General features: G+C 45.7%; 1 protein-coding gene across 2 annotated transcripts in view; it reads left to right on the plus strand.

The window, feature by feature from the left end:
- slc49a4 (solute carrier family 49 member 4) overlaps nucleotides 1-25,035 on the plus strand; it is a 123,604-nt gene that overhangs the window by 64,662 nt on the left and 33,907 nt on the right. The window contains exons 4-6 of one of the 2 annotated variants that reach the window (XM_070875252.1): nucleotides 39-168; nucleotides 15,846-15,945; nucleotides 16,980-17,047. In XM_070875252.1, the coding sequence (XP_070731353.1) occupies nucleotides 39-168; nucleotides 15,846-15,945; nucleotides 16,980-17,047 (298 nt within the window). Of the gene's footprint in view, nucleotides 1-38; nucleotides 169-15,845; nucleotides 15,955-16,979; nucleotides 17,048-25,035 lie in introns of both variants that reach the window. The other variant, XM_070875251.1, reaches the window with a different exon arrangement.

The raw sequence follows: 25,035 nt of genomic DNA on the forward strand, positions 1-25,035 counted from the left end.
ATTTCACGACGCACTGACCTATTTTTTTTCTCCTCCAGAATTTGGTGTGACTGCTTTGCTATTGGCTGTTGTCGTAGCCTACTTCCCCTCTCAGCCTCCACTTCCACCCAGTATAGCTGCTGCAAGCCAGAGGCTCAACTACAGAAGCAGCATCTGCAGACTTCTCGGGTAAGTCAGCCCTGTGTAGCGCCGGATAATTTACTGTCAGGCAGCGCAGCCTGTCGTGCTGAGAATTCTCGGTACGAGGCACCGTCAGATCTGGTTAAGATCTTAATGCTGAGCAAAGCTTTTGTAGCGCCAGATGATCCGTGATTGACAAGAGCCTTGGCCGCTGTTGAAATGTAGAGTGACTTTATCTACGAACCATTACTGATGGGTGAGGAAAATCATTACTTCAGGCACCTAGGAACATTTCTAAAATATCCCTTGCTGTTATCAGATTGGATCTATTCTGAACTTGCTACTGGGAGTACACTGTTAATCAGTCTTGAAGATCATGTAATTAAGTATTTAAATTGAAACTCACTCTGTGCACATTGATTACTGAATCCAGAATCACTGAGTTAAAGCTGGAATATGAGTTTCTTCAGAACTCCTCTTTATCAGTAGCTTTTTTTTTATCGCTATCCATTTTAACTTTTTAAAAAATCTTGTACGGCACCATATCATTGTAAAAATATTTCGAATATTTTTTCCTTTTTTGAATGATCTTTCAAGAAGAAACATAGAAACTAGAAAATAGGTGCATGAGTAGGCCATTCGGCCCTTCGAGCCTGCACCGCCATTCAATAAGATCATGGCTGATCATTCCCTCAGTACCCCTTTCCTCCTTTCTCTCCATACCCCTTGATCCCCTTAACCGTAAGGGCCATATCTAACTCCCTCTTGAATATATTCAATGAACTGGCATCAACAACTCTCTGCGGCAGAGAATTCCACAGGTTAACAACTCTCTTAGTGAAGAAGTTTCTCCTTATCTCAGTCCTAAATGGCTTACCTCTTATCCTAAGACTATGTCCCCTGGTTCTGGACTTCCCCAACATCGGGAACATTCTTCCTGCATCTGATCTGTCCAGTCCCGTCAGAATCTTACACGTTTCTATGAGATCCCTTCTCATCCTTCTAAACCCCAGTGAATAAAGGCCCAGTTGATCCAGTTTCTCCTCATATGACAGTCCAGCCATCCCTGGAATCAGTCTGGTGAACCTTCGCTGCACTCCCTCAATAACAAGAACGTCTTTCCTCAGATTAGGAGACCAAAACTGTACACAATATTCCAGGTTAGGCCTCAATAAGGCCCTGTATAACCGCAGTAAGACATTCCTGCTCCTATACTTAAATCCCCTAGCTATTGTCGAAATCTCGACTCTCAATATAAGACTTAACACAATCAGCTCCGGTAGATGTTCCTTTAATAAGTTTTACTTGCAGCAAGGGAGAGTCCCGTCCAGTCAAAGGCTAAGCGGAGGCTCTCCCTGTGCTACAGATTCACAATATATTTATACAGTAGAACAAACAAGTTATGGTTCCATCCTGTGTATTGGTTCTGCCTTTGCAGTGGTAATCAATTAATGATTACCACATCCTTGTCTGAGTCTTTTACATATTTTCAAATGTCTCCTTTGTCAGTGTTTTTGGTGGGCTAGTCAGCAGTAACTCGATTAGGGTGTGATAATGTGCTATGACTGGTTTTGCATTGTTTTAGGATTGTCTAGTTTCCTGGTCATCTATTTGGGCCCATGATTTCCATAGTGGTTGATTGGGTAATTGGCTTCTTGCATATTTAGGATGAGTTCTGTAGTAGAGATAATGGCTGGTAATTTGATTATCTCTTAGCGGGTGAATTGGTGCTGCATCTTTACAACTTTTATCCAGCCCTTCTAAGGTCTGGCATAGCGACAGACTATTGATAATATAGGGGGGCACAATGGGTGGTACTTATCTCAGCAGGACAGTCTTAATGTTGTCTGGTGGCTATTAATCAGCTGTCAGCAGTTTCAGTCAAGGGTTAGCATGTTTATGCAAAGAGACTGTTTGCTGCAGAAGCTTCTGGCAAGATCGGGACTCCATTTTGTTTTATTGCAAAAAGGTACAAAAAACAGTGTATGCAACTTTAAAAGTACATTTCCACATTCCCCCTTTTCTCCTTCAGAAGGACAACTTAATCCATTCTAATCTTGCACAGTCTTTCTATTTCCATTTCCACACAAAAACCTTCAGTAGTTGTTGCTACCATAACCCTAGCAGTGGTCTCAGTTGGTTACTCTGTTTTTCCCAACCTGGCACAGCAACACTTAACTAAGATAAACAAAAGATATAGGGTGAAGACTATCAGCAAGAATATGATCAAACCCTGTACCAAAGATCTCCCTAGGGATCCCAACCATCCAGATGCCCAATTCCACAAGGTGGTACCACCCTGGCCAATAGTTTGTTTGTACTCTATTACCTTTTTCCTAATATAGTCAGCTAGACTGCCGATCTCTTCTGACTTATCCGGGATATACGTACAGCATTCTTCACCAATCAACGTGCATGTCCCTCCTCCTTTGGCTAGGAGATAATCTAAAGCCATACGATTTTGAAGAGCCACTGTTCAAATGGCTACCATTTCGTCATTTACCCCTTCGAAGGCTTGAGAAGTTGCGTTGGCTACTGATTCTACTAAATTAGCCAGTTCGCGTAATTGCCATTCGTTTGATGCTATTCCATAGGGTGTTATCATTACCTTCACTATTCCATTTAACCATGTCAAATCCCGTTTAAGTCTTTCACTTCCATAGGCATCCCTTAGAGTCTTTGTTGCCCTAATAAAGGGTATCACATATCCTAAGTAACAGGACCCCATCCAGTTGGCTTTACGGCCACAAATAAAGTAAGTGCAATTATAGGACGTCCGCTTTTGGTCCTTCCGTGCCATTCGTACTCGAGTGGTCTCACTGTCCCACCCTTTACCTGAGGTTTTATTATGGACCATAGTCCAGTTAAAGGTTGCCATCTTTCTCCCGTTAGTGAGATTTGTTATGGCTTGCCATCTAGTCATTTGGGGACACTGGCTGCGTCCCACTTCTGGTCCTTTAGTCTCATTACTTACTAGGCATATTATACCTTCAGGATTTCCTATTCCGGGAGGAATACTTAGGAAGGGTGGCTGACGGCTATTATTATAATTTGGCTGATACTATCCCTGGAAGGTTGTAAGATTATACCCTACTGACCTCCATTCTGTTAGATCCTTCGTTTCTGAAACCTTGGTTAGGTTTGTCTTAGTTTGCACTATTAACCATTCTACCATTTCTGATTCGTTAAAGGGGACGGATCTTAGGGGAATACCCCCTTCGGAATGGACAGGTACATGGGAACATATCCGACAACTAGACAAGTTTCTTTCGTGAGCATGCTTATGACTCAGTGCTATAAATACATTTACCTGCAGTTCCCTTTGTTTGCATTTCTGTACCTCTGGTGCTATCAATAACGCAAAGCACAATCCTGTTAAGCACAGCACTATCAGTCCCCATAGTCCGTACAGTTCATTAGTCGGTCTTCATTTTTCTGTTCCTCTGGTTCCTTCTTCCCTTCCTCCTGGTCGTGTGCCCTTTTGCAATGGGATGCATGGATCTTCAAATCTTGGTTATAGACTGCTTTTTCTTTTAAAGATTTTGATGTAAACGAATTCCCCGGGCTCCAGATTATGACACTTCCCTTTCGCTGGCTCAACTTGAGCTTTTACCTGTGAATGAAAGCTGGAGATACATTTGGTTAGTGTGCAGTACAATAATTCAACATATTTTCTTCCATTTTGTGGATGTCCATTTGTTTTGCAGTAAACTGTGCTGTAAAAGGTAGTCGTTGGGGACGTCCCATAACTCATGCGGTGACGGGCCTGTTGTTCTGTTGGTTGTAGATCGCATTACCATCAAGGCTAACGGCAGCAGTTCCACCCATGTTAGTCGAGTGTCATTGCATAATTTTGCTAACTTATTTTTAAGCATTCCATTATATCTTTCAACAAGTCCAGCTGATTGTGGATGATAACTGAAATGAAAACGTTGGTTGATCTGTAAAGCTTTACACATTTCTTTTATAACAGTTCCCGTGAAATGTGACCCATTATCACTAGAAAGCTTAACAGGGATTCCGAAGCGCGGTACGATTTCTTTTAACAAAAATTTAACAACAGTAGTGTCAGCTGCCTTTTTACATGGAAAGGCTTCAATCCATCTAGAGAACACATCTACAATAACTAATACATACTTGAATCCCATACACATAGGTAATTCAATAAAATCCATTTGTAAATGTACAAAAAGCCCCATTGGATTTGGGTGGGAGGCAGATTCTACTTTTTCCGTCTTACCTGGATTCATTGTCTGACAGGTAACACAATTTTCACAGATTTGTTTTGCAATTGCCGAAATACCTGGTGCATACCAAGTTGCCAAAATATAATCTGCCATCCCCCCTTTGCCCTCGTGTGAATGTATGAACACATCGGGCAATCCATGGAAGTAAGGATTTGGGCGCCACCACGCGGCCATCATGGTGAACCCATATTCCTTCTGGATTTTTATAACATTGATCCTTCGTCCAGGTCAACACCTCCTCCTTACTGGCCTGTGTCTGGAAGGCCAGCACATCATTGATAGTGGGTGGTGGATCTGAGCAATTATATTTTTCCTTAGTGGAAGCAATGATACCTGCATCCTCCCTTTTGACACAGCTGCTGACTTAGCTGCATGATCAGTCCTGGTGTTTCCAAGTGCCACCTCATTCAATTGGCCTGTATGTGCTTGGCATTTGATAATGGCAAGTTTTAAGGGGCATTGAATGGCTCGCAGAAGATTTTCTACTTGTTCTGCATTCTTGATGGTGGTTCCTGAAGAAGTCAGGTATCCGCGAATTTTCCAAATTTGTCCATAGTCATGCGTTACTCCAAAAGCATACCTGGAGTCAGTGTAGCTATTAACTGTGTGTCCTTCAGCCAGAATGCAAGCTCGAGTTAATGCAAATAATTCGGCTTGTTGGGCTGAAAAGGAGTCTGGAAGAGAGGCTGTTTCAACAACATTAAACTGGGTTACAATTGCATAAGCCGCTTTAAGTTGGCCCCTATCATTTTGTAAGGCTGATCCGTCAACATAGTACACTAGATCAGGGTTACACATTGGTACATCTGTTAAATTGATACGTGGTTTAGTCACTAATTCGGTTATCATTTCACATGAATGGGGTTTGCCATTGTCTTCCGTGGGGAGTAGAGTGGCTGGATTTAAGATAGTACATCTTTTAATAAGGTTCGGATTTGATAACAGTTCGACTTCATATTTAGTGGTTCTTGCAGAAATTAGGTGTTGAGTGGCACATTTAGTAAGTAAAATCTCGACAGAGTGTGGGATATATATAAAACGGTTTGATGATGTAGAGTTATTGTCTGAGCCTGTTGTACAGCATAATAAGCTGCTGCCAAAAAAAAGGAAGACATCCTGGTAGTGCGCGTGCCACTGGATCTAGTTGGGTACTGAAATACGCTATCGGTCGCTGCCTGTCTTCATGTAACTAATCAAAACAGATTGTGCAAAACCCGACTTGTGATGAACAAATAAGTTGAATGGCTTAGTGTCATCTGGTAATCCCAAGGCTGGTGCTGAAGTGAGGGACTGTTTAAGATTCCGGAAAGCATTCTAGGATGCTTCATTCCAAATCAGCTTTTCTGATAGTGAGGGCAAGTATCGTCGCAGGATTGGGCACCACCAGATAAGTTGGGAATACAGATTCATTCACAGCTCGTAGGTCTTGGACGAACCTCCATTTGTCACTACTGGGTTTCTGAACCGGAAAAATCGGTGTGTTACACGGACTTCTCATTTATGCTTATAGTGATTCACAGATCACAGAATGCAAAGTACTTGTTTTATAATTGTGTGCCCAACTTTTGTTTTAGAAGCTGAACATCAAAAACTCCAATTTTTTGCTCTGTAACTTCAATGTTATGATAGTGTCTCATAAATTACATCTTTTTAAGCTTCAGTTTCTGACGCAGTAGTTGTGTAATTTTATTAAAAAGGCTTCCAAACCCAAGATTTTCCAATACAACCAAATAGTTTATCAAGGAGAATCACCTGAAATATCTCAATCCCAATTCAAATATTGTACTGCCAAACTTTTATTTAAAACTTTTTTTTTTCTGAGCTAGAAGGTTTTGTGTCAAGGTTTTACACAAAGGAAAATGGGGGTGTACTTCCCCAGCCTCGAGAGACCCACACAGGCTTTTTTTTTTAAAGGCATTACAACTTCCCTTCTCCGTTTTTTATCTCATTCCTAGACTAAATTTATTGTCTTTCAACCCAATGTAATAAATGATTACGTGTTTTCTTTTGACAAGTGAGCGTGTCGAAATTTATTTTTTTTAAACCAACAGGACTACGCATATTTTATTTTTTGCTCAACAACCCTATCCTTTGTGCATTTCCTAGCTCCGTAACTTATCATCCGAATAAATCCACACCTGCGTTTCTGACTTAAAATGTAATTCAATTCTAGGTTCTCACTTTCTTAAAACTTCCCACATACAGGACAACACAAAGAGTTTAAATAAAACCTTTGCTCTATCCGAAAAAGTGGGTGGAGCTAAAACAGCAGATAGCTCCACCACTTTCTGAAGCAGGCTTTCAGACAAAATATTTATTAATTCCCACCTCAAATATTCCGCATTCAAAAATCACACAAGCACTCTCATTCAAAGACAGACATTCACAAAAGTCTCTCTTCATTCAACAAAGCTTATTGTTTGGCCGGCTCTATTTTTGGATCCATACCTCACTTAAGATAATCACTATCAGTTTTTTTTTCTTTTCTTACATATTGATTTACTTGCTCTGTTAATTTTACGTGGGCTAGAAGAATCGGACCCCAGACCTTTTCTATTACTTTATTTTTTCCTCTTCTACCTGGGTCTCCGTCTATAAGACACTCCTCTAGACATGTTATTCTTTCTAAATTGAATGAACCTGGCCTGTTTCCACCCTTAGTTCATTTTACCCATTTTTTTTCATGTGGTCAATTGAAGACTGACCACAATTCTGGAGCATAAAATAGGCTGGTGTGCCCTTTGGTGGTGTTTTACTTGCTCCGGCTCCCATTCTGGATGATTAAGATTTTTCACAGTTTCTGATCTCTCAATCCTTTCAGTCAACCGAGTTCTCTACGCTCACTTCTCCTGGCCGTCACGTGGCCTGAACAGGCTCTTAATTCGGGCTCAGTCTGGGTGTGTGAGATATGTTGACACGAACCAACTGTAGTTGATCAATCAGTTACTGTTTCTTTTCTCAATCATTGGATTGGAAAGCAGCTAATGTAACGCCTCTGTTTTTAAAAAAAAAAAGGGGGCAGACAAAAGGCAGGTAACTATAGGCCGGTTAGTTTAACATCTGTAGTGGGGAAAATGCTTGAAGCTATCATTAAGGAAGAAATAGCGGGACATCTAGATAGGAATAGTGCAATCAAGCAGACGCAACATGGATTCATGAAGGGGAAATCATGTTTAACTAATTTACTGGAATTCTTTGAAGATATAACTAGCATGGTGGATAGAGGTGTACAGATGGATGTGGTGTATTTAGATTTCCAAAAGGCATTCGATAAGGTGCCACACAAAAGGTTACTGCAGAAGATAAAGGTACGCGGAGTCAGAGGAAATGTATTGGCATGAATCGAGAATTGGCTGGCTAACCGAAAGCAGAGAGTCGGGATAAATGGGTCCTTTTCGGGTTGGAAATCGGTGGTTAGTGGTGTGCCACAGGGCTCGGTGCTGGGACCACAACTGTTTACAATATACATAGGTGGCCTGGAAGAGGGGACAGAGTGTAGTGTAACAAAATTTGCAGATGACACAAAGATTAGTGGGAAAGCGGGTTGTGTAGAGGACACATAGAGGCTGCAAAGAGATTTAGATAGGTTAAGCGAATGGGCTAAGGTTTGGCAGATGGAATACAATGTCGGAAAATGTGAGGTCATCCACCTTGGGGGGGGGGGGGGGGGAACAGTAAAAGGGAATATTATTTTAATAGGGAGAAATTACAACATGCTGCGGTGCAGAGGGACCTGGGGGTTCTTGTGCATGAATCCCAAAAAGTTAGTTTGCAGGTGCAGCAAGTAGTCAGGAAGGCGAATGGAATGTTGGCCTTCATTGCGAGAGGGATGGAGTACAAAAGCAGGGAAGTCCTGCTGCAACTGTACAGGGTATTGGTGAGGCCGCACCTGGAGTACGTGCATGTTTTGGTCATCTTAAGGAAGGATATACTAGCCATGGAGGGGGTACAGAGAAGATTCACTAGGCTGATTCTGGAGATGAGGGGGTTACCTTATGATGAGAGATTGAGTAGACTGGGTCTTTACTTGTTGGAGTTCAGAAGGATGAGGGGTGATCTTATAGAAACATTCAAAATATTGAAAGGGATGGACAAGATGGAGGCAGCGAGGTTGTTTCCACTGGTCGGGGAGACTAGAACTAGGGGGCACAGCCTCAAAATACGGGGGAGCCAATTTAAAACCGAGCTGAGAAGGAATTTCTTCTCCCAGAGGGTTCTCTGCCCAAGGAAGCAGTTGAGGCTAGCTCATTGAATGTATTCAAATCACAGATAGATAGATTTTTAACCAATAAGGGAATTAAGGGTTACGCGGAGCGGGCAGGTAAGTGGAGCTGAGTCCACGGCCAGATCAGCCATGATCTTTTTGAATGGCGGAGCACCCTCGAGGGGCGAGATGGCCTACTCCTGTTCCTAATTCTTATGTTCTTAGGACTGCCTTAGAAGGGACAGAACATATCACACAAGGAACTTTTTTTTAGGGACTTAAATTATTATCCTTGTTTGATAGGACCATGTATTATCCTATCACACAAGGACCCTGATCCTATCGCACAAGGGTCATCAATCGATAGCGCTCTTTTTAACTTTTCCTAATGAAAATTTCCCCGGGCTGTTTCAAGATCGGATATTTTCAGGATCAGATCCCTTCTGACTACAAGCTGAGAAGGAAATGATTACAAAAATAACTTTAGATCTTAAATTTCGAGTCTCGTAGATCGCTGGACCTCCACTGTGGACAACAGAATACATATGCGATTCAACAGTAAAGAGACCTCTTGCGAGCAAAAGGCTCACCTTATTCTGGCCAGTTAAGCCCTTCACTAAAGAGGCACTATGCCGGCATCTGTTCACTCAGAGTAGAGAGTAAGCGATCTCGGTGGAACCTCCAAGAAGTAACTGTCGAAATCTCGACTCTCAATATAAGACTCTAACACAATCAGCTCCGGTAGATGTTCCTTTAATAAGTTTTACTTGCAGCAAGGGAGAATCCCGTCCAGTCAAAGGCTAAGCGGAGGCTCTCATTGGTACAGATTCACAATATATTTATACAGTAGAACAGACAAGTTATGGTTCCATCCTGTGTATTGGTTCTGCCTTTGCAGTCAGTAAAAACAGATAGAGTTCTCCAATCAGTTAATGATTACCACATCCTTGTCTGAGTCTTTTACATATTTTCAAATGTCTCCTTTGACAGTGTTTGGTGGGCTAGTCAGCAGTAACTCAATTAGGGTGTGATAATGTGCTATCACTGGTTTTGCATTGTTTTAGGATTGTCCAGTTTCCTGGCCGTCTATTTGGGCCTATGATTTCTATAGTGGTTGATTGGGTAATTGGCTTCTTGCATATTTAGGATGAGTTCTGTAATAGAGATAATAGCTGGTAATTTGATTATCTCTTAGGGGTGAATTGGTGTTGCATCGTTACAAACTTTATCTAGCCCTTCTAAGGTCTGGCAAAGCGACAGACTATTGATAATACAGGGGAGCACAATGGGTAGTACTTACCTCAGCAGGACAGTCTTAATGTTGTCTGATGGCTATTAATCAGCTGTCAGCAGTTTCAGTCAAGGGTTAGCATGTTTATGCAAAGAGACTGTTTGCTGCAGAAGCTTCTGGCAAGATCGGGACTCCACTTTGTTTTATTGCAAAAAGGTACAAAAAACAGTGTCTGCAACTTTAAAAGTACATTTCCACACTATGAAGGCCAACGTACCATTTGTCGCCTTCACCGCCTGCTGTACCTGTATGCCCGCTTTCAGTGACTGATGAACCATGACACCCAGGTCTCGTTGCACCTCCCCTTTTCCGAATCTGCCGCCATCCAGATAATCTGCCTTCGTGTTTTTGCCCCCAAAATGGATAACCTCACATTTATCCGCATTATACTGCATCTGCCATGCATTTGCCCACTCACCAAACCTGTCCAAGTCACCGCGCAGCCTCTTAGCGACCTCCTCACAGCTCACACCGCCACCCAGTTTAGTGTTATCCGCAAACTTGGAGATATTACACTCAATTCCTTCATCTAAATCGTTAATGTATATTGTAAAGAGCTGGGGTCCCAGCACTGAGCCCTGCGGCACTCCACTAGTCACTGCCATTCTGAAAAGGATCCGTTTATCCCGACTCTCTGCTTCCTGTCTGCCAACCCGTTCTCTATCCACGTCAGTACATTACTCCTAACACCATGTGCTTTGATTTTGCACACCTAAATCTTGTGCGGGACCTTGTCAAAAGCCTTTTGAAAGTCCAAATACACCACATCCACTGGTTTTCCCTTATCCACTCTGCTAGTTACGTCCTCAAAAAATTCCAGAAGATTCGTCAAGCATGATTTCCCTTTCATAAATCCATGCTGACTTGGACCGATCCTGTCACAGCTTTCCAAATGTGCTGCTATTTCATCCTTAATGATTGAATCCAACATTTTCCCCACTACTGATGTCAGGCTAACCGGTCCATAATTACCCGTTTTCTCTCCCTCTTTTTTAAAAAGTGGTGTTATATTAGCTACCCTCCAGTCCATAGGAACTGAACTAGAGTCCATCGACTGTTGGAAAATGATCACCAATGCATCCACTATTTCTGGGGCCACTTCCTTAAGTACTCTGGGATGCAGACTATCAGGCCCCGGGGATTTATTGGCCTTCAATCCCATCAATTTCCCTAACACAATTTCCCACCTAATAAGGATATCCTTCAGTTCCTCCTTCTCACTAGATCTTCTGTCCCCTTGTATCTTTTGTATCTTCCTTCGTGAAGTCAGAACCAAAGTATTGGTTCAGTTGGTCTGCCATTTCTTTGTTCCCCATTATAAATTCACCTGAATCTGACTACAAGGGACTTACGTTCGTCTTCACTAATCTTTTTCTCTTCACATATTTATAGAAGCTTTTGCAGTCAGTTTTTATGTTCCTCTCATACTCTATTTTCCCCCTCTTAATTAAACCCTTAGTCTTCCTCTGTTGAATTCTAAATTTCTCCCAGTCCTCAGGTTTGTTGCTTTTTCTAGCCAAATTATATGTCTCTTCTTTGGCTTTAACACTATCCTTAATTTCCCTTGTTAGCCACGGTTGAGCCACCTTCCCCGTTTTATTTTTACTCCAGACAGGGATGTACAATTAAATGTTTGCTTATCCACCGTCAACCCTTTCATTATCCTTTGCCAGTTTATTCTAGCCAATTCACGCCACATTCCGTCGAAGTTACCTTTCCTTAAGTTCAGGACCCTAGTTTCTGAATTAACTGTGTCACTCTCCATCTTAATAAAGAATTCTACCATATTAAGGTCAGTCTTCCCCAAGGGACCTCACACAGCAAGATGGCTAATTAGTCCCTTCTCATTACACGTCACCCAGTCTAGGATGGCCAGCTCTCTAGTTGGTTCCCTGACATATTGGTCTCGAAAACCATCCCTAATACACTCCAGGAAATCCTCCTCCACTGCATTGCTACCAGTTTGATTAGCCCAATCAATATATAGATTAAAGTCATCTATGATAACTGCTGTACCTTTATTGCACACATCCCTTATTTCTTGTTTGATGCTGTCCCCAACCTCACTACTACTATTTGGTGGTCTGTACACAGCTCCCACTAGCGTTTTCTGCCCTTTGGTATTCTGCAGCTCCACCCATACCGATTTCACATCATCCAGGCTAATGTCCCTCCTTCCTATTGCATTAATTTCCTCTTTAACCAGCAACGCCACCCCACCTCCTTTTCCTTTCTGTCTATCCTTCCTAAATGCTGAATACCCTTGGATGTTGAGTTCCCAGACTTGGTCACCCTGGAGCCATGTCTCCGTGATGCCAATTACATCATGCCCATTAACTGCTATCTGCGCAGTTAATTCGTCCAGCTTATTCCGAATACTCCTCGCATTGAGGCATAGAGCCTTCAGGCTTATCTTTTTAACACACTCTGCCCCTTTAGAATTTTGCTGTAAAGTGGCCCTTTTTGTTTTTTGCCTTGGGTTTCTCTGCCCTCCACTTTTACGCTTCTCCTTTCTATCTTTTGCTTCTGACTCCATTTTATTTTCCTCTGTCTCCCTGCATAGGTTCCCATCCCCCTGCCATATTAGTTTAATTCCTCCCCAACAGCACGAGCAAACACTCCCCCTCGGACATTGGTTCGTGGCACTAGTAGCAATCCTGCGATTACTACTTTTGAGGTCCTACTTTTTAATTTAACTCCTCGCTCCCTAAATTCATCTCGTAGAACCTCATTCCATTTTTTACCTATATCGTTGGTAAGTATCTGCACCACGACAACTGGCTGTTCACCCTCCCTTTTCAGAATGTCCTGCACCCGCTCCGAGACATCCTTGACCCTTGCACCAGGGAGGCAACATACCATCCTGGAGTCTCGGTTGCGGCCGCAGAAACGCCTATCTATTCCCCTTACAATTGAATCCCCTATCACTATCGCTCTCCCATTCTTTTTCCTGCCCTCCTGTGCAGCAGAGCCAGCCACGGTGCCATGAACTTGGCTGCTGCTGCTCTCCCCTGATGAGTCATCCCCCTCAACAGTACTCAAAGCGGTGTATCGGTTTTGCAGGGGGATGACCGCAGGGGATCCCTGCACTCCCTTCCTTGCACTGCTCTTCCTGTTGGTCTTCCATTCCCTATCTCAACTTGTGACTTGAACTCGTGAATCTTAAGGTATTATCATCATCGGCCATCCCTCGAAACGAGGATGACTTGCTTTCACGTCAAAAAAGGATGAGTTCACAGGTGTTTCAATGAAGGACCTAATAATATTCCAGGTCCCGAACTACATCGTGAAGGGTGGAAGATGCTTGTGTGTGGATTTTATTCAACATGTGGTGGCCGTTGCACACCAGCCACCACACAGGCTTGATAGAGCTAGGTCTTGGTCCAGTGGCAAGAGTTATCCAAGATGACTGAAGACTTAAGATATTAAATACGGTATTGGAAGATGGTAAATAACAACATAAGAATTTTGGGCAGGGTGAGGCCATCAGGCCCTTTGAGCCTACTCTGCCATTCACCATGATCATGGCTGATCTTCTAACTCAATCCCAGCTTCTCACACTGTCCCCATGTCTCACAAGAACCATGCAGAAAGCAGTTTTGGCAGTCCAAAAACCATCTTCATGTTCTTGTTGATTTTACTCTATCTCCTTACTAGTGTAGATCTGCTTCAGGTATTTGGTGAAGCCAGGTCAAAAGCCTCTGACCAGAGTATGGCTTGATCCAGTTATTACTCCTGCCTCTATAGGTTGTTGTTGGTTCAGACCGCACTCTAGGACTGGAGTATTTTATTTAATCTGATACTTAAGTGCAGTACTTGGGGAATACTACATTGACCGAGTTGCTGACCCTCAGTGCAGCACAAAATGAGGCTATTCAGCCCATCGAGTCTGCACCGGCTCTTTGGAAGAGAAGTCCAGGTCATCCCACTCCCCCGGCTCTTTCCCCATATTCCTGAAATGTTTTTCTCCAAATATTTGTCCCAATTCTTTTCTGAAGGCTACCTTTTGAAGAGTATCCACCACCCTATCGAGCAGTGCATTCTAAATCCTAACCACTCATTGTGTAAAAAAAGGTTTTCTTCAAGGTGTTTTTGTTTGCCTGTTCTGACGCTTTAAGTAGATTTCAAAATGCCATGGCACTATTGGGGAGTGCCAGGGGAAGCCTAGGATGTTCTCCTGGTCAACATTCCTCATCAACCATCCCCCCAAAAAACAGCTTAATTGTCCATTCATCTTCTGTTTGTGGGATCTTCTTGTGTGCAAAATGGCTGCTGTGTTGACCAGATAACCATTGGTGTATTTTGGAGTAATTCATTGTATGTGAAATGTTGTCCAGGTATAACGACTGGAATCTGGAATCTTCGGGACTGAGTCTGTTCTGCTTTTGGGTTTTTTCACATTTCAGACAAGAAAATCAGTAGTCTAAAATCCAGAATCCTTGACCAAATCCTCGACCGAATTTGAGCAACGATGTCCGAAATCTGGCAAAACCCCAAATCTGCCGCGGATTCGGTCGAGGATTTCGGATTTCAGACTTGATTTTCTCATCTGAAATCTGGAATCCTCAACCGAATTCGTGCTGGATTTCAGGTTTTGCCTCAAATATCTGGTTTTCGGACAATAATTTAGCTCTGCACAAAATGTCCGGTTTGTGGACACTTCCGGTTTTCGGAGTTCCAGATTCGGGACATTGCACCTGTACAATGTTTGAGAGATATGATGAGGCACTAAATAAATGTAAGTCTTTCTTCTTCAAAATGTTAGTACATAAGAAATCGGAGCAGGAGTAGGTCATTTGGCCCCTCGAGCCTGTTCCGCCATTCATTAAGATCATGGCTGATTTTATCTTGGCCTCAATTCCACTTCCCTGCCCGCTCTCCTTAACCCTCGACTTCCTTATTGTTCAAAATCTGCTGTGATTCAGATCATACTAATGGAACACAGGCTGGCAATCAAACCTAGAAGCTTCCTCTATAGTACTTTCAGATAACTTTATTTTGTAGGTACTGTAGGTGTTCCTCTGAAGGCCATAACTGATGCAGTGAAATGGTTCCACAGATGGTGGTGGCCATCTGCTACCTTGCCCATTAGGCCATTCTTTATGTGTGAGCCTCGAAACAATGAATGTTGGCAAGTCTTTCTCTTCACCTCTCCCCTAATCAAAGGAGAGATTGTAGCCAAACTCATTCTGCCCCATATGTATGCACTTTCTAGCTTGACTCACTGGATAATTATCATTAATAGGTACCTTGGCTAACTCCGTACGCAGGTGTGCCCATCTGCTGCTGTGGTTCAGATCATGCTAATGGAGCGCAGGCTGGCAATCAAACTTATGAAGCTTCCTCGGTGGTCTTTCTGGCTCAGTAATATGCAGTGTGTTTACCCATTAAGCCATTAGGACTGACTTTCACTGAACTGGTGTATATTTTATAATAAGGGATCCCAGAAAAGAACCTGTCATTGCTGTTAGTTGTTAACGGCTTGTGACAATACTCTGATTATGTTTTGTTTCGTAAGGCTTCCAAAATGACTGTTTAGTAAGGTTTCTAAAATAAGAACACGGGAACATAAGAAATCGGAGCAGGAGTAGGCAATCTGACCCTTCAAGCCTGCTCTGCCATTCAATAAGATCATGGCTGATCTTTGACCTTAAATTCCCCTTTCCTGAGCTATCCCTATATCCCTTAATTCCCTTAATATCCCCAAATCTATCGATCTCTGTCTTGAATATACTCAACGACTGAGCATCCACAGCCCTTTTGGGGTAGAGAATTCCATATTGACAACTCTTTAAGTGAAGAAATTTCTCCTCCTCAGTTCTAAATCGCTGACCCCTTATTCTGAGACTGTGGTTTGTCTGTCATAAAGAAGACACAGCCTCAAGCAACTTCTGAGACAACTGTTGTATACAAGTTGGTTGAGTGACACAGGCCTGACTTGCAAGTAATGTTTTGAATGTTATTTTTTTTCTTGTCACCATAGCAATTTCAGGTTTCTGATGATTGTCTTGGCCTTTGCTGTGCCTCTGGGAATATTCGCGGGCTGGTCAGGAGTACTGGACCTAATTCTAACACCACTCAAAGTAAGCCAGGTAAGAAATTGTTTCTCGATCAAAAGTTCTGACATTCTCTAAAACAATTCTAATATGCCTCTACAATATATCTCTACATTGTGCACATATGGCTCCTTGGTGTGACTTGCCCAGGTTACCTCAAAGAATTAGCCTGATATAATTGTCTAGGTTGCTACTTCAGGATTATCTTCTTTGTTTTTTTTCATGTGGGCATCTGTCTTTTAAGATTTTTCTGATTTTTGCAGTCCTTAAGTTATACATACGTACATAGGCAATCCCTCGAACGAGGATGACTTGCTTCCACAAGAGTTCACAGATGTTTCAATGAAGGACCCGATGTTCCAGTCCTGAGCTCCAATTGAGGGGGTGGAAGATGCCTGTGCGAGGATCTTTTTAACGTGTGATGACCTTTGCACATCAGCCACCACACGGGCTCGACAGAGCTAGGTCTTGCTCCAGTGGCAAGGGTTGAACCAGGACGACTGGAGACCTGCTCTGCTGCACCGACCTAGTGCGTACACATCACAGTGCTGCCCCTGGGCCCTTGGCTATGTACTCCAGACTTATTGGAGTGTGGAACACTTGCTGAGCGGGGTTCCAAGTTGCTGGTCAGTCACACTGGGTGGGTCTCCTAGTGAACGGATTAAGAGCTAGTGACCTGCTGCACACTCTTGGAATGGTGAATGGCCCAGCGATTCAAGGTTGTCAAAAATAGGTTTTTAATTTTTTATTTCAGGTAAAGACTTGAAGTAAAAAAAATTGCTAGGCTTTGGAGAAAGAGCAGAGGAGTGAGACGAGTTGCATAGCTGGCACAGGCGTGATGTGCTGAATGGCCGCCTATGCTGTTTCATTCTATAATTCCAATGCAGCAGGTGCCTTTTTCAACTAGAACACCACCTGTAACTAGAGTACAACATCATTCCATTATGTTCATTGTTGCAGTCTATTATAGAAAGAGATCTGAATAATATCTTGTTTTGAAAGAGGCATTGGTAAGTAAACCAGTTCATTGTGTTCATTAATTCTTTAACTTCTCTTTTTAGGTTGATGCCGGCTGGATTGGGTTTTGGTCAGTAATTGGTGGCTGTGTTGTTGGAATAGTGATTGCAAGGTCAGTCCTATTTGCATTTACCGATCCAAGAGACTTATGTTTTTAATATAAGTATATATATGTATTTTAATAACCCATCCAAATATAGATTTTCTCTCAGGTTTCACTTGCAAACCATATAGTAACCTGTTTATGTGAGCGCAAGGTTTTCCAAGATGCTGTCCCTTTAGGGGAAGGTATGTGGGATAAATGCACTGAACATGCACTTTGGCCCAAATTTGGAGGGAAAAAATGTATAGTTGTATTCATGTGTTTCACAGTTCACAAGAGGGAGACAACTTAATGCACCACAGTTGAAGTATGTAGTACTGAGATAAGTGATAGCTGTATGCTTGGCCAGGTTTAGTGTGCTCCATCCCTTTATGGTTCTGAGGCCACCAAAGCCCTTTGGAAACTTGATCTATTGCTAATACAACAAAGAATGGAAGGATAGGATTTGGTGAGAAAAACTTATCAGATTGGACTTTCAGATGATCTGTAATCTTTTATCCCTATCTCGATCCATTTCCCTTTGAGTTTTGGGATATATTTGATGTAGGATGACTATCTCTTTTACCAAGATGAAGTGTAAAGATGTGCTTCAGCTTTGGCACGGGTGCCTTCATTTTCCAGTTATCCATTTCAATTTTTGTCCCCTGGTTTGGCCCGAAACAACACTCTGATCAATTAAGGCCATTGCGCATCATGCAAGATTGCTGCTCCATCACTGTGCATTGTATAATGATTGGATGCAAGTCTTTCTCCTCCACACGGAAAGAAAGACTTGCATTTATATAGCGCCTTTAAAACCTCAGGATATCCCAAAGCGCTTCACAGTCAATGAAGTACTTTTGAAGTGTAGTAATTGTTATAAATGTAGAAAAACTACCCAGTTGTAGCTTTCTATTAATTGGTGACAATTGGAGACCAGGCACCACTTCTTCAGTTTCCCCGCCCTCCATCTGCACCATGCGGTCACACTGATCCTATGCTCATGTATCAGTAAGCTTCACACTGACAGGAGAGATCTGGAACCTGGTAGGTCACCCATCGTGTGTGCTGTTGGATTACCCAAGAAAAGGGGAGCAACCGGAACAGGAGTTCTGTCCCTAACAAATAGCTCCAGTGAAGTTGGAAGAACTTGTTAAAATCAAGAAGCTAAGATTTTATTTTCGTGGCTTCAGTAGGTGTCGCTCATCGAATCACAGAATGGTTACAGCATGGCAGGAGGCTATTCGGTCCATCAAGCCCGTGCCGGCTCTCTGTAAGAGCACTTCAGCTAGTCCCACTCCCTCGCCCTTTTCCCATAGCCCTGGAATTTGTTTTCTTCCACAAGAACATAAGAAATAGGAGCTGGAGTAGGCCATATGGCTCCTCGAGCCTGCTCCGCCATTTAATACGATCGTGGCTGATCCGATCATGGACTCGGGTCCACTTCCATCCCTTATCGGTTAAGAAACTGTCTCTCTCTGTCGTAAATTTATTCAATGTCCCAGCTTCCACAACTCTGAGGCAGTGAATTCCACAGATTTACAACCCTCTGGGAGAAGAAATTCCTCCTCATCTCAGTTTTAAATGGGCGGCCCCTTATTCTAAGATTATGCCCTCGAGTTCTAGTCTCCCCTATCAGTGAAAACATCCTCTCTGCATCCACCTTGTCAAGCCCCCTCATAATCTTGTACGTTTCGATAAGATCACCTCTCATTCTTCTGAATTCCAATGAGTAGAGGCCCAACCTACTCAACCACATTGCAGCGAAGTGTGTTGGAGGGGCGGGCCTGGGGGCTCGGTGCGGAGAGTGTTCAGAGTGGGGTGGACGGGTTGACTGCGCAGATGGCGGTTGGTGGATGTGGTGTGGTTGGCGTCACAGGGGTGTGGCTCCGGGGTGGCCGGGGCTGGGGGCTCAACATCCGGGGGTGTTCGGCATTTGGGAAGGATTCTGACGGGACGGGGTGGGTTGAGTGTGGGGGGAGTGTTCCCGGTGTTGGGTGGATCCGGAGCCGGGGGGAGGGCCGCTCTTGGGATGGGGGTTGGGCTGTTTGGGGCTGGGATTGGAAGAGACTTCTTCACTCTGGTGTTGTTGGCCTTGGGGTTCCCTGCCGCAGAGAGTTGTTGATGCCAGTTCATTGGATGTGTTCGGGAGGGAGTTGGATGTGGTCCTTGCGGCTGGGGGGGAGTCGGGGGGGCGTGGGGGGGAGGTGCCTGTGGTGGGTGATCAGCCGCGATCTTGTTGAATGGCGGTGCAGGCTCGAAGGGCCGAATGTCCTACTCCTGCACCTATTTTCTATGTTTCTATTTTCTATTAACCTTTCCTCATAAGTCAACACCCTCATCTCTGGAATCAACCGAGTGAACCTTCTCTGAACTGCCTCCAAAGCAAGTATATCCTTTCGTAAATATGGAAACCAGTGTTTCAGCTGTGGCCTCACCAATACCCTGTATAGCTGTAGCAAGACTTCCCTGCTTTTATACTCCATCCCCTCTGCAGTAAAGGCCAAGATTCCATTGGCCTTCCTGATCACTTGCTGTACCTGCAAACTAACCTTTTGTGTTACATGCACAAGTACCCCCAGGTCCCGCTGTATTGCGGCACTTTGCAATTTTTCCCCATTTAAATAATAACTTGCTCTTTGATTTTTTTTTCTGCCAAAGTGCATGTGACCTCACACTTTCCAACATTATACTCCATCTGCCAAATTTTTGCCCACTCACTTAGCCTGGTACTTATGCAACTCCCTTTTGAAAGCAGTGAGTCTGCTCCACTGCCCTTTCAGGCAGTGCATTTCAGATCCTAACCACTTGCTGCGTAAAAAAGTTTTTTCTTATGTCGCCTTTGGTTTACCAATCATCGTAAATCTGTGTCCTCTGGATCTCTACCTTTCTGCCAATGGGAACAGTTTCTCACTATCTACTCTGTCCAGACCCCTCATGATTTTGAACACCTCTATCAAATCTCCTCTCACTCTAAGGAGAACAACCCCAGCTTCTCCAGTCTATCCACGTAATCTGAATTCCCTCATCCCTGGAATCATTCTCATAAATCTTTTCTGCACCTTCTCGAAGGCCTTCACATCCTTCCAAAAGTGTAGTTCCCAGAATTGGACACAATACTCCAGTTAAGGCCGGAACAGTGTTTTATACAGGTGGTTCATAATTTCCACACTTTTGTACTCTACATCTCTATTCATGAAGCCCAGGATTCTGTAAGCTTTTTAAACTGCTTTTGTAACCTGCCCTACCACCTTCGACAATTTGTGCACATATACCTCTCGGTCTCTCTGTTCATTCACCCTCTTTAGGATTGTACCCTTTTTAGTTTATATTTCCTCTCCTCATTCTTTCTACCAAAATGTATCACTTCGCACGTTTCTGCCTTAAATTTCATCTGCCACTTGTCTGCCCATTCCACCAGCCTGTCCATGTCTTCTCGAAGTCCATCACTCTCCTTACTGTACACTATACTTCCAAATTTTGTGTCATCTGCAAATGTTGAAATCGTGCCCTGCATCCACATCCACGTCATTAATATTTCACAAAGTCTTTGTACTAATTTCCTATTTGAAGGGGGAATCATTTCAAATTGTATTTAAGTGTTTATTTTGAATTAAATTGTACTTATGGGAGAAGCACATTTCATGGCATGACTGTTATTCTTGACAGTTTTCTACGAATATTAATGTGAAAATTACCAGTGAAATATTTTTATTTGCTCATACCCAGACAACACACACTGATTTCCATTTATGTCCTCTGGTCCTCGTTTCCTTGGTTACTTGGAACTAATAATCTGGGGATATTTTTATCTATAACATTTAATATTTTGATGCGGTCTTTTCTTTCCTGACTCTGAAATTCAAGTTTCTCTCATCTTGTGACTTATCCTCTGCGCTTGGGATCAGTCTTGTTGCTCTTCTCTGCATCCTCTCCAATACATTTATTTTGTGGTGACTAAAATTGAAAATGGTACTCGTTGGTCTGACCAGTAAGTTGTGAAGCATTGGCATAACTGCTGTTGACTTGTATTCTGCTGTCCGTTTAGTTTTCCTTTTCTCTCTCCAAGATCCTTGAATGTGTTGCCATCCAGAGGAGGTTGAGAGGAAACCTCATTGAGGTGTACAAAATATTGAGGGGCCTGGACAAAGTGGATAGTAAGGGCCTATTTTCATTGGTGGAGGGGTCGATTATGAGGGGGCATAGTTTTAAGGTGGTGGAAGGTTTGGAGGGGATTTGCGGGGGATCTGGAACTCTCTGCCTGGAAGAGTGGTGGATGCAGAAACCCTCACCACTTTTAAGAGATGGTTGGATGGGCACTTAAAGTGCTGTAACCTGCAGGGTTAGACCTAGAGCTGGTAATTGGAATTAGACTGGATGACCTTTTGTTGGCCGGCGCAGATATAATGGTAAGTACTGCAGGGAATCGCATACGGCCAGGGTGATTTCCTGGACTAGATTCGATCGCCTGGATGGGTCGCAGAGGAATTTTCCCAGATTTTTTCTTCAATTGGCCTAGGTTTTTATCTGGTTTTTGCGCCTCCCAGGAGATCACATGGCTCCGGTTGGGATGGAGTGTAGAATGTTTCAGTGTAAGGGGTGTCGCAGTTGTGTGAGGCGGACTGGTTGGGCCGGGTGCTCTTTGTCTTTCCACCATTGTTCATGGGTTTATATGTAACCATCGGGGCTGCTGACCGAGGGCCGTACGGCTCATTGTCGGTTGATGCAGACACGATGGGCCGAAATGGCCTCCTTCTGCGCTGTAAATTTCTATGTTTCTATCTCAATCCTCGCCTCTCCCAAAATTCTCTCTTTGAATCCCTACATTTAAGCTTCTGGCCTGACCAGAGCATCAAGCCTGGTCAAAGTCACCAAGCACGTTGACTTCGGTTCGTTGCCCTTCCTCAACCTATCGGCACCGTTTGACACCATCAGCAATTTGCCAAAGAAACTTTGGGCCCAAGTTTCGGGCCGCGCCTACAATGGCGCAGCAACAACCTGGACACCGCCAGAAAGTGCGCCTAAAAAATACTTAGCGATTCTCAGGCTCCCTGCAGGTCCTCTGGAGCTGGGCGTGGGGCAGCACGAGCTGTGGGGGGCGGAGCCAGGTCCCTGCACTGAAAACAGTGCCGGGACCTCTGCACATGCGCGCTACAGTGGGCACGCATGTGCAGCAGCTCCAGGTGCCCAAAACTGTGGGAGGGGCCCGAAGCACACAGCCCCTCGTTTTGGCCGAATGGCCTCACTGGGGCTGCATGGATCAGGCTGCACCTCCCACGCCCAGCTCCTGCTTCCTCCCGACCGCCCCCCCGGACCCAACTCCTGCTCCCACCCCGCCCCCGCTCCCCTGGACACAACCCGACCCCGGACCTGACCCCCGGCCATCTACCTTTAAATCCGGTGTTGGGGGCGGGCTCTGCCCGAAATCTCGGGGCCTGGCCAGCCTCCCTCTCCTCTCACCCCTCACTCCCTTCTCCACCCCCTCCCCCCCTTCTTCTCCACCCCTCCCCCTTCTTCTCCACCCCTCCCCCTTCTTCTCCACCCCTCCCCCTTCTTCTCCACCCCTCCCCCTTCTTCTCCACCCCTCCCCCTTCTTCTCCACCCCTCCCCCTTCTTCTCCACCCCTCCCCCTTCTTCTCCACCCCTCCCCCTTCTTCTCCACCCCTCCCCCTTCTTCTCCACCCCTCCCCCTTCTTCTCCACCCCTCCCCCCTTCTTCTCCACCCCTCCCCCCTTCTTCTCCACCCCTCCCCCCTTCTTCTCCACCCCTCCCCCCTTCTTCTCCACCCCTCCCCCCTTCTTCTCCACCCCTCCCCCCTTCTTCTCCACCCCTCCCCCCTTCTTCTCCACCCCTCCCCCCTTCTTCTCCACCCCTCCCCCCTTCTTCTCCACCCCTCCCCCCTTCTTCTCCACCCCTCCCCCCTCTCTCCCCTCCCCCCTTCTTCTCCCACCCCCTTCCCCCCCTTCTCCACCCCTCCCCCCTTCTTCTCCACCCCTCCCCCCTTCTTCTCCACCCCCCTCCCCCCTTCTTCTCCACCCCCTCCCCCCCCCTTCTCCCACCCATCCCCCTTCTCCTCCCCCCTCCCTTCTCTCCCCCCTCCCTTCTCTCCCCCCCTCCCTGTCTCTCCCCCCCTCCCTTCTCTCCCCCCCTCCCTTCTCTCCCCCCCTCCCTTCTCTCCCCCCCCCTCCCTTCTCTTCCCACCCCGCCCTTCTCTCCCCCCCCCTCCCTTCTCTCCCCCCCTCCCTTCTCTCCCCCCCCTCCCTTCTCTCCCCCCCCTCCCTTCTCTCCCCCCCCCTCCCTTCTCTCCCCCCCTCCCTTCTCTCTCCCCCCCCTCCCTTCTCTCTCCCCCCCTCCCTTCTCTCTCCCCCCCTCCCTTCTCTCTCCCCCCTCCCTTCTCTCCCCCCCCTCCCTTCTCTCCCCCCCTCCCTTCTCTCCCCCCCTCCCTTCTCTCCCCCCCCTCCCTTCTCTCCCCCCCCTCCCTTCTCTCCCCCCCTCCCTTCTCTCCCCCCTCCCTTCTCTCTCCCCCCCTCCCTTCTCTCTCCCCCCTCCCTTCTCTCTCCCCCCTCCCTTCTCTCTCCCCCCCCTCCCTTCTCTCTCCCCCCCTCCCTTCTCTCTCCCCCCCCTCCCTTCTCTCTCCCCCCCTCCCTTCTCTCTCCCCCCCTCCCTTCTCTCTCCCCCCCCTCCCTTCTCTCTCCCCCCCCCTCCCTTCTCTCTCCCCCCTCCCTTCTCTCTCCCCCCTCCCTTCTCTCTCCCCCCCTCCCTTCTCTCTCCCCCCCTCCCTTCTCTCCCCCCCCTCCCTTCTCTCTCCCCCCCTCCCTTCTCTCTCCCCCCCCTCCCTTCTCTCTCCCCCCCCTCCCTTCTCTCTCCCCCCCCTCCCTTCTCTCTCCCCCCCCTCCCTTCTCTCTCCCCCCCCCCTCCCTTCTCTCTCCCCCCCCTCCCTTCTCTCCCCCCCCTCCCTTCTCTCTCCCCCCTCCCTTCTCTCTCTCCCCCCCTCCCTTCTCTCTCCCCCCCCTCCCTTCTCTCTCCCCCCCCCTTCTCTCTCCCCCCCTCCCTTCTCTCTCCCCCCCTCCCTTCTCTCTCCCCACCCTCCCTTCTCTTTCCCCCCCCCCTTCTCTTTCCCCCCCTCCCTTCTCTTTCCCCCCCCTCCCTTCTCTTTCCCCCCCCTCCCTTCTCTTTCCCCCCCCCTCCCTTCTCTTTCCCCCCCCCCCTTCTCTTTCCCCCCCCCTCCCTTCTCTCTCCCCCCCCCTCCCTTCTCTCTCCCCCCCCCTCCCTTCTCTCTCCCCCCCCCCTCCCTTCTCTCCCCCCCCCCTCCCTTCTCTCCCCCCCCCCTCCCTTCTCTCCCCCCCCCCTCCCTTCTCTCCCCCCCCCTCCCTTCTCTCCCCCCCCCCCCTTCTCTTCCTTCCCTCCCCCCCCTCCCTTCTCTTCCTTCCCTCCCTCTCTCCCCCCTCCTCCCTCCAGCCCCCCTCCTCGCTGTCAGAAACACAGACACTGACAGACAGAGATAGAGACACTGACAGAGACACACTGCAGGGGGGCCGTCCCAGCACGCTGTTGGAGGGCTTCCAGTGCTGCAGTCGGTAAGTAGAAAATGTTCTATTTATTGATTTTTAAAAAAAAAAATTATTTTTTTTTGGTTGATTTATTGATGTATTTATCATTTATTAATGATGATGGCTCCTTATTTGTAAAACTGAAGTGTTTAATGTTTGTAAACTTCCCTTTAAACTTCCCCCCACCCCCATTCCCTATGCCTGATTTGTAACCTACGCCTGATTTTCTAAGTGTCGACAAAAATCTACACTTCCTCCATTCTAAGTTAGTTTGGAGTAAGTTTTCACTGCCTAAACTTTCAAAACGAGCGTGAGAGGCCGGACACGCCCAATTTTGGAGAAAAAAAAATCTGTTCCAAACTGAAACTGCTCTAACTGACTAGAACTGGTGCAAACTAAATGCCGAGAATTGCAATTTCTAAGATACTCCATTCTAAATCAGTTGCTCCAAAAAAACAGGAGCAACTC

The sequence above is a fragment of the Pristiophorus japonicus genome, chromosome 3 (assembly GCF_044704955.1).
Source record: "Pristiophorus japonicus isolate sPriJap1 chromosome 3, sPriJap1.hap1, whole genome shotgun sequence".
Lineage (NCBI taxonomy): Eukaryota > Metazoa > Chordata > Chondrichthyes > Pristiophoridae > Pristiophorus > Pristiophorus japonicus.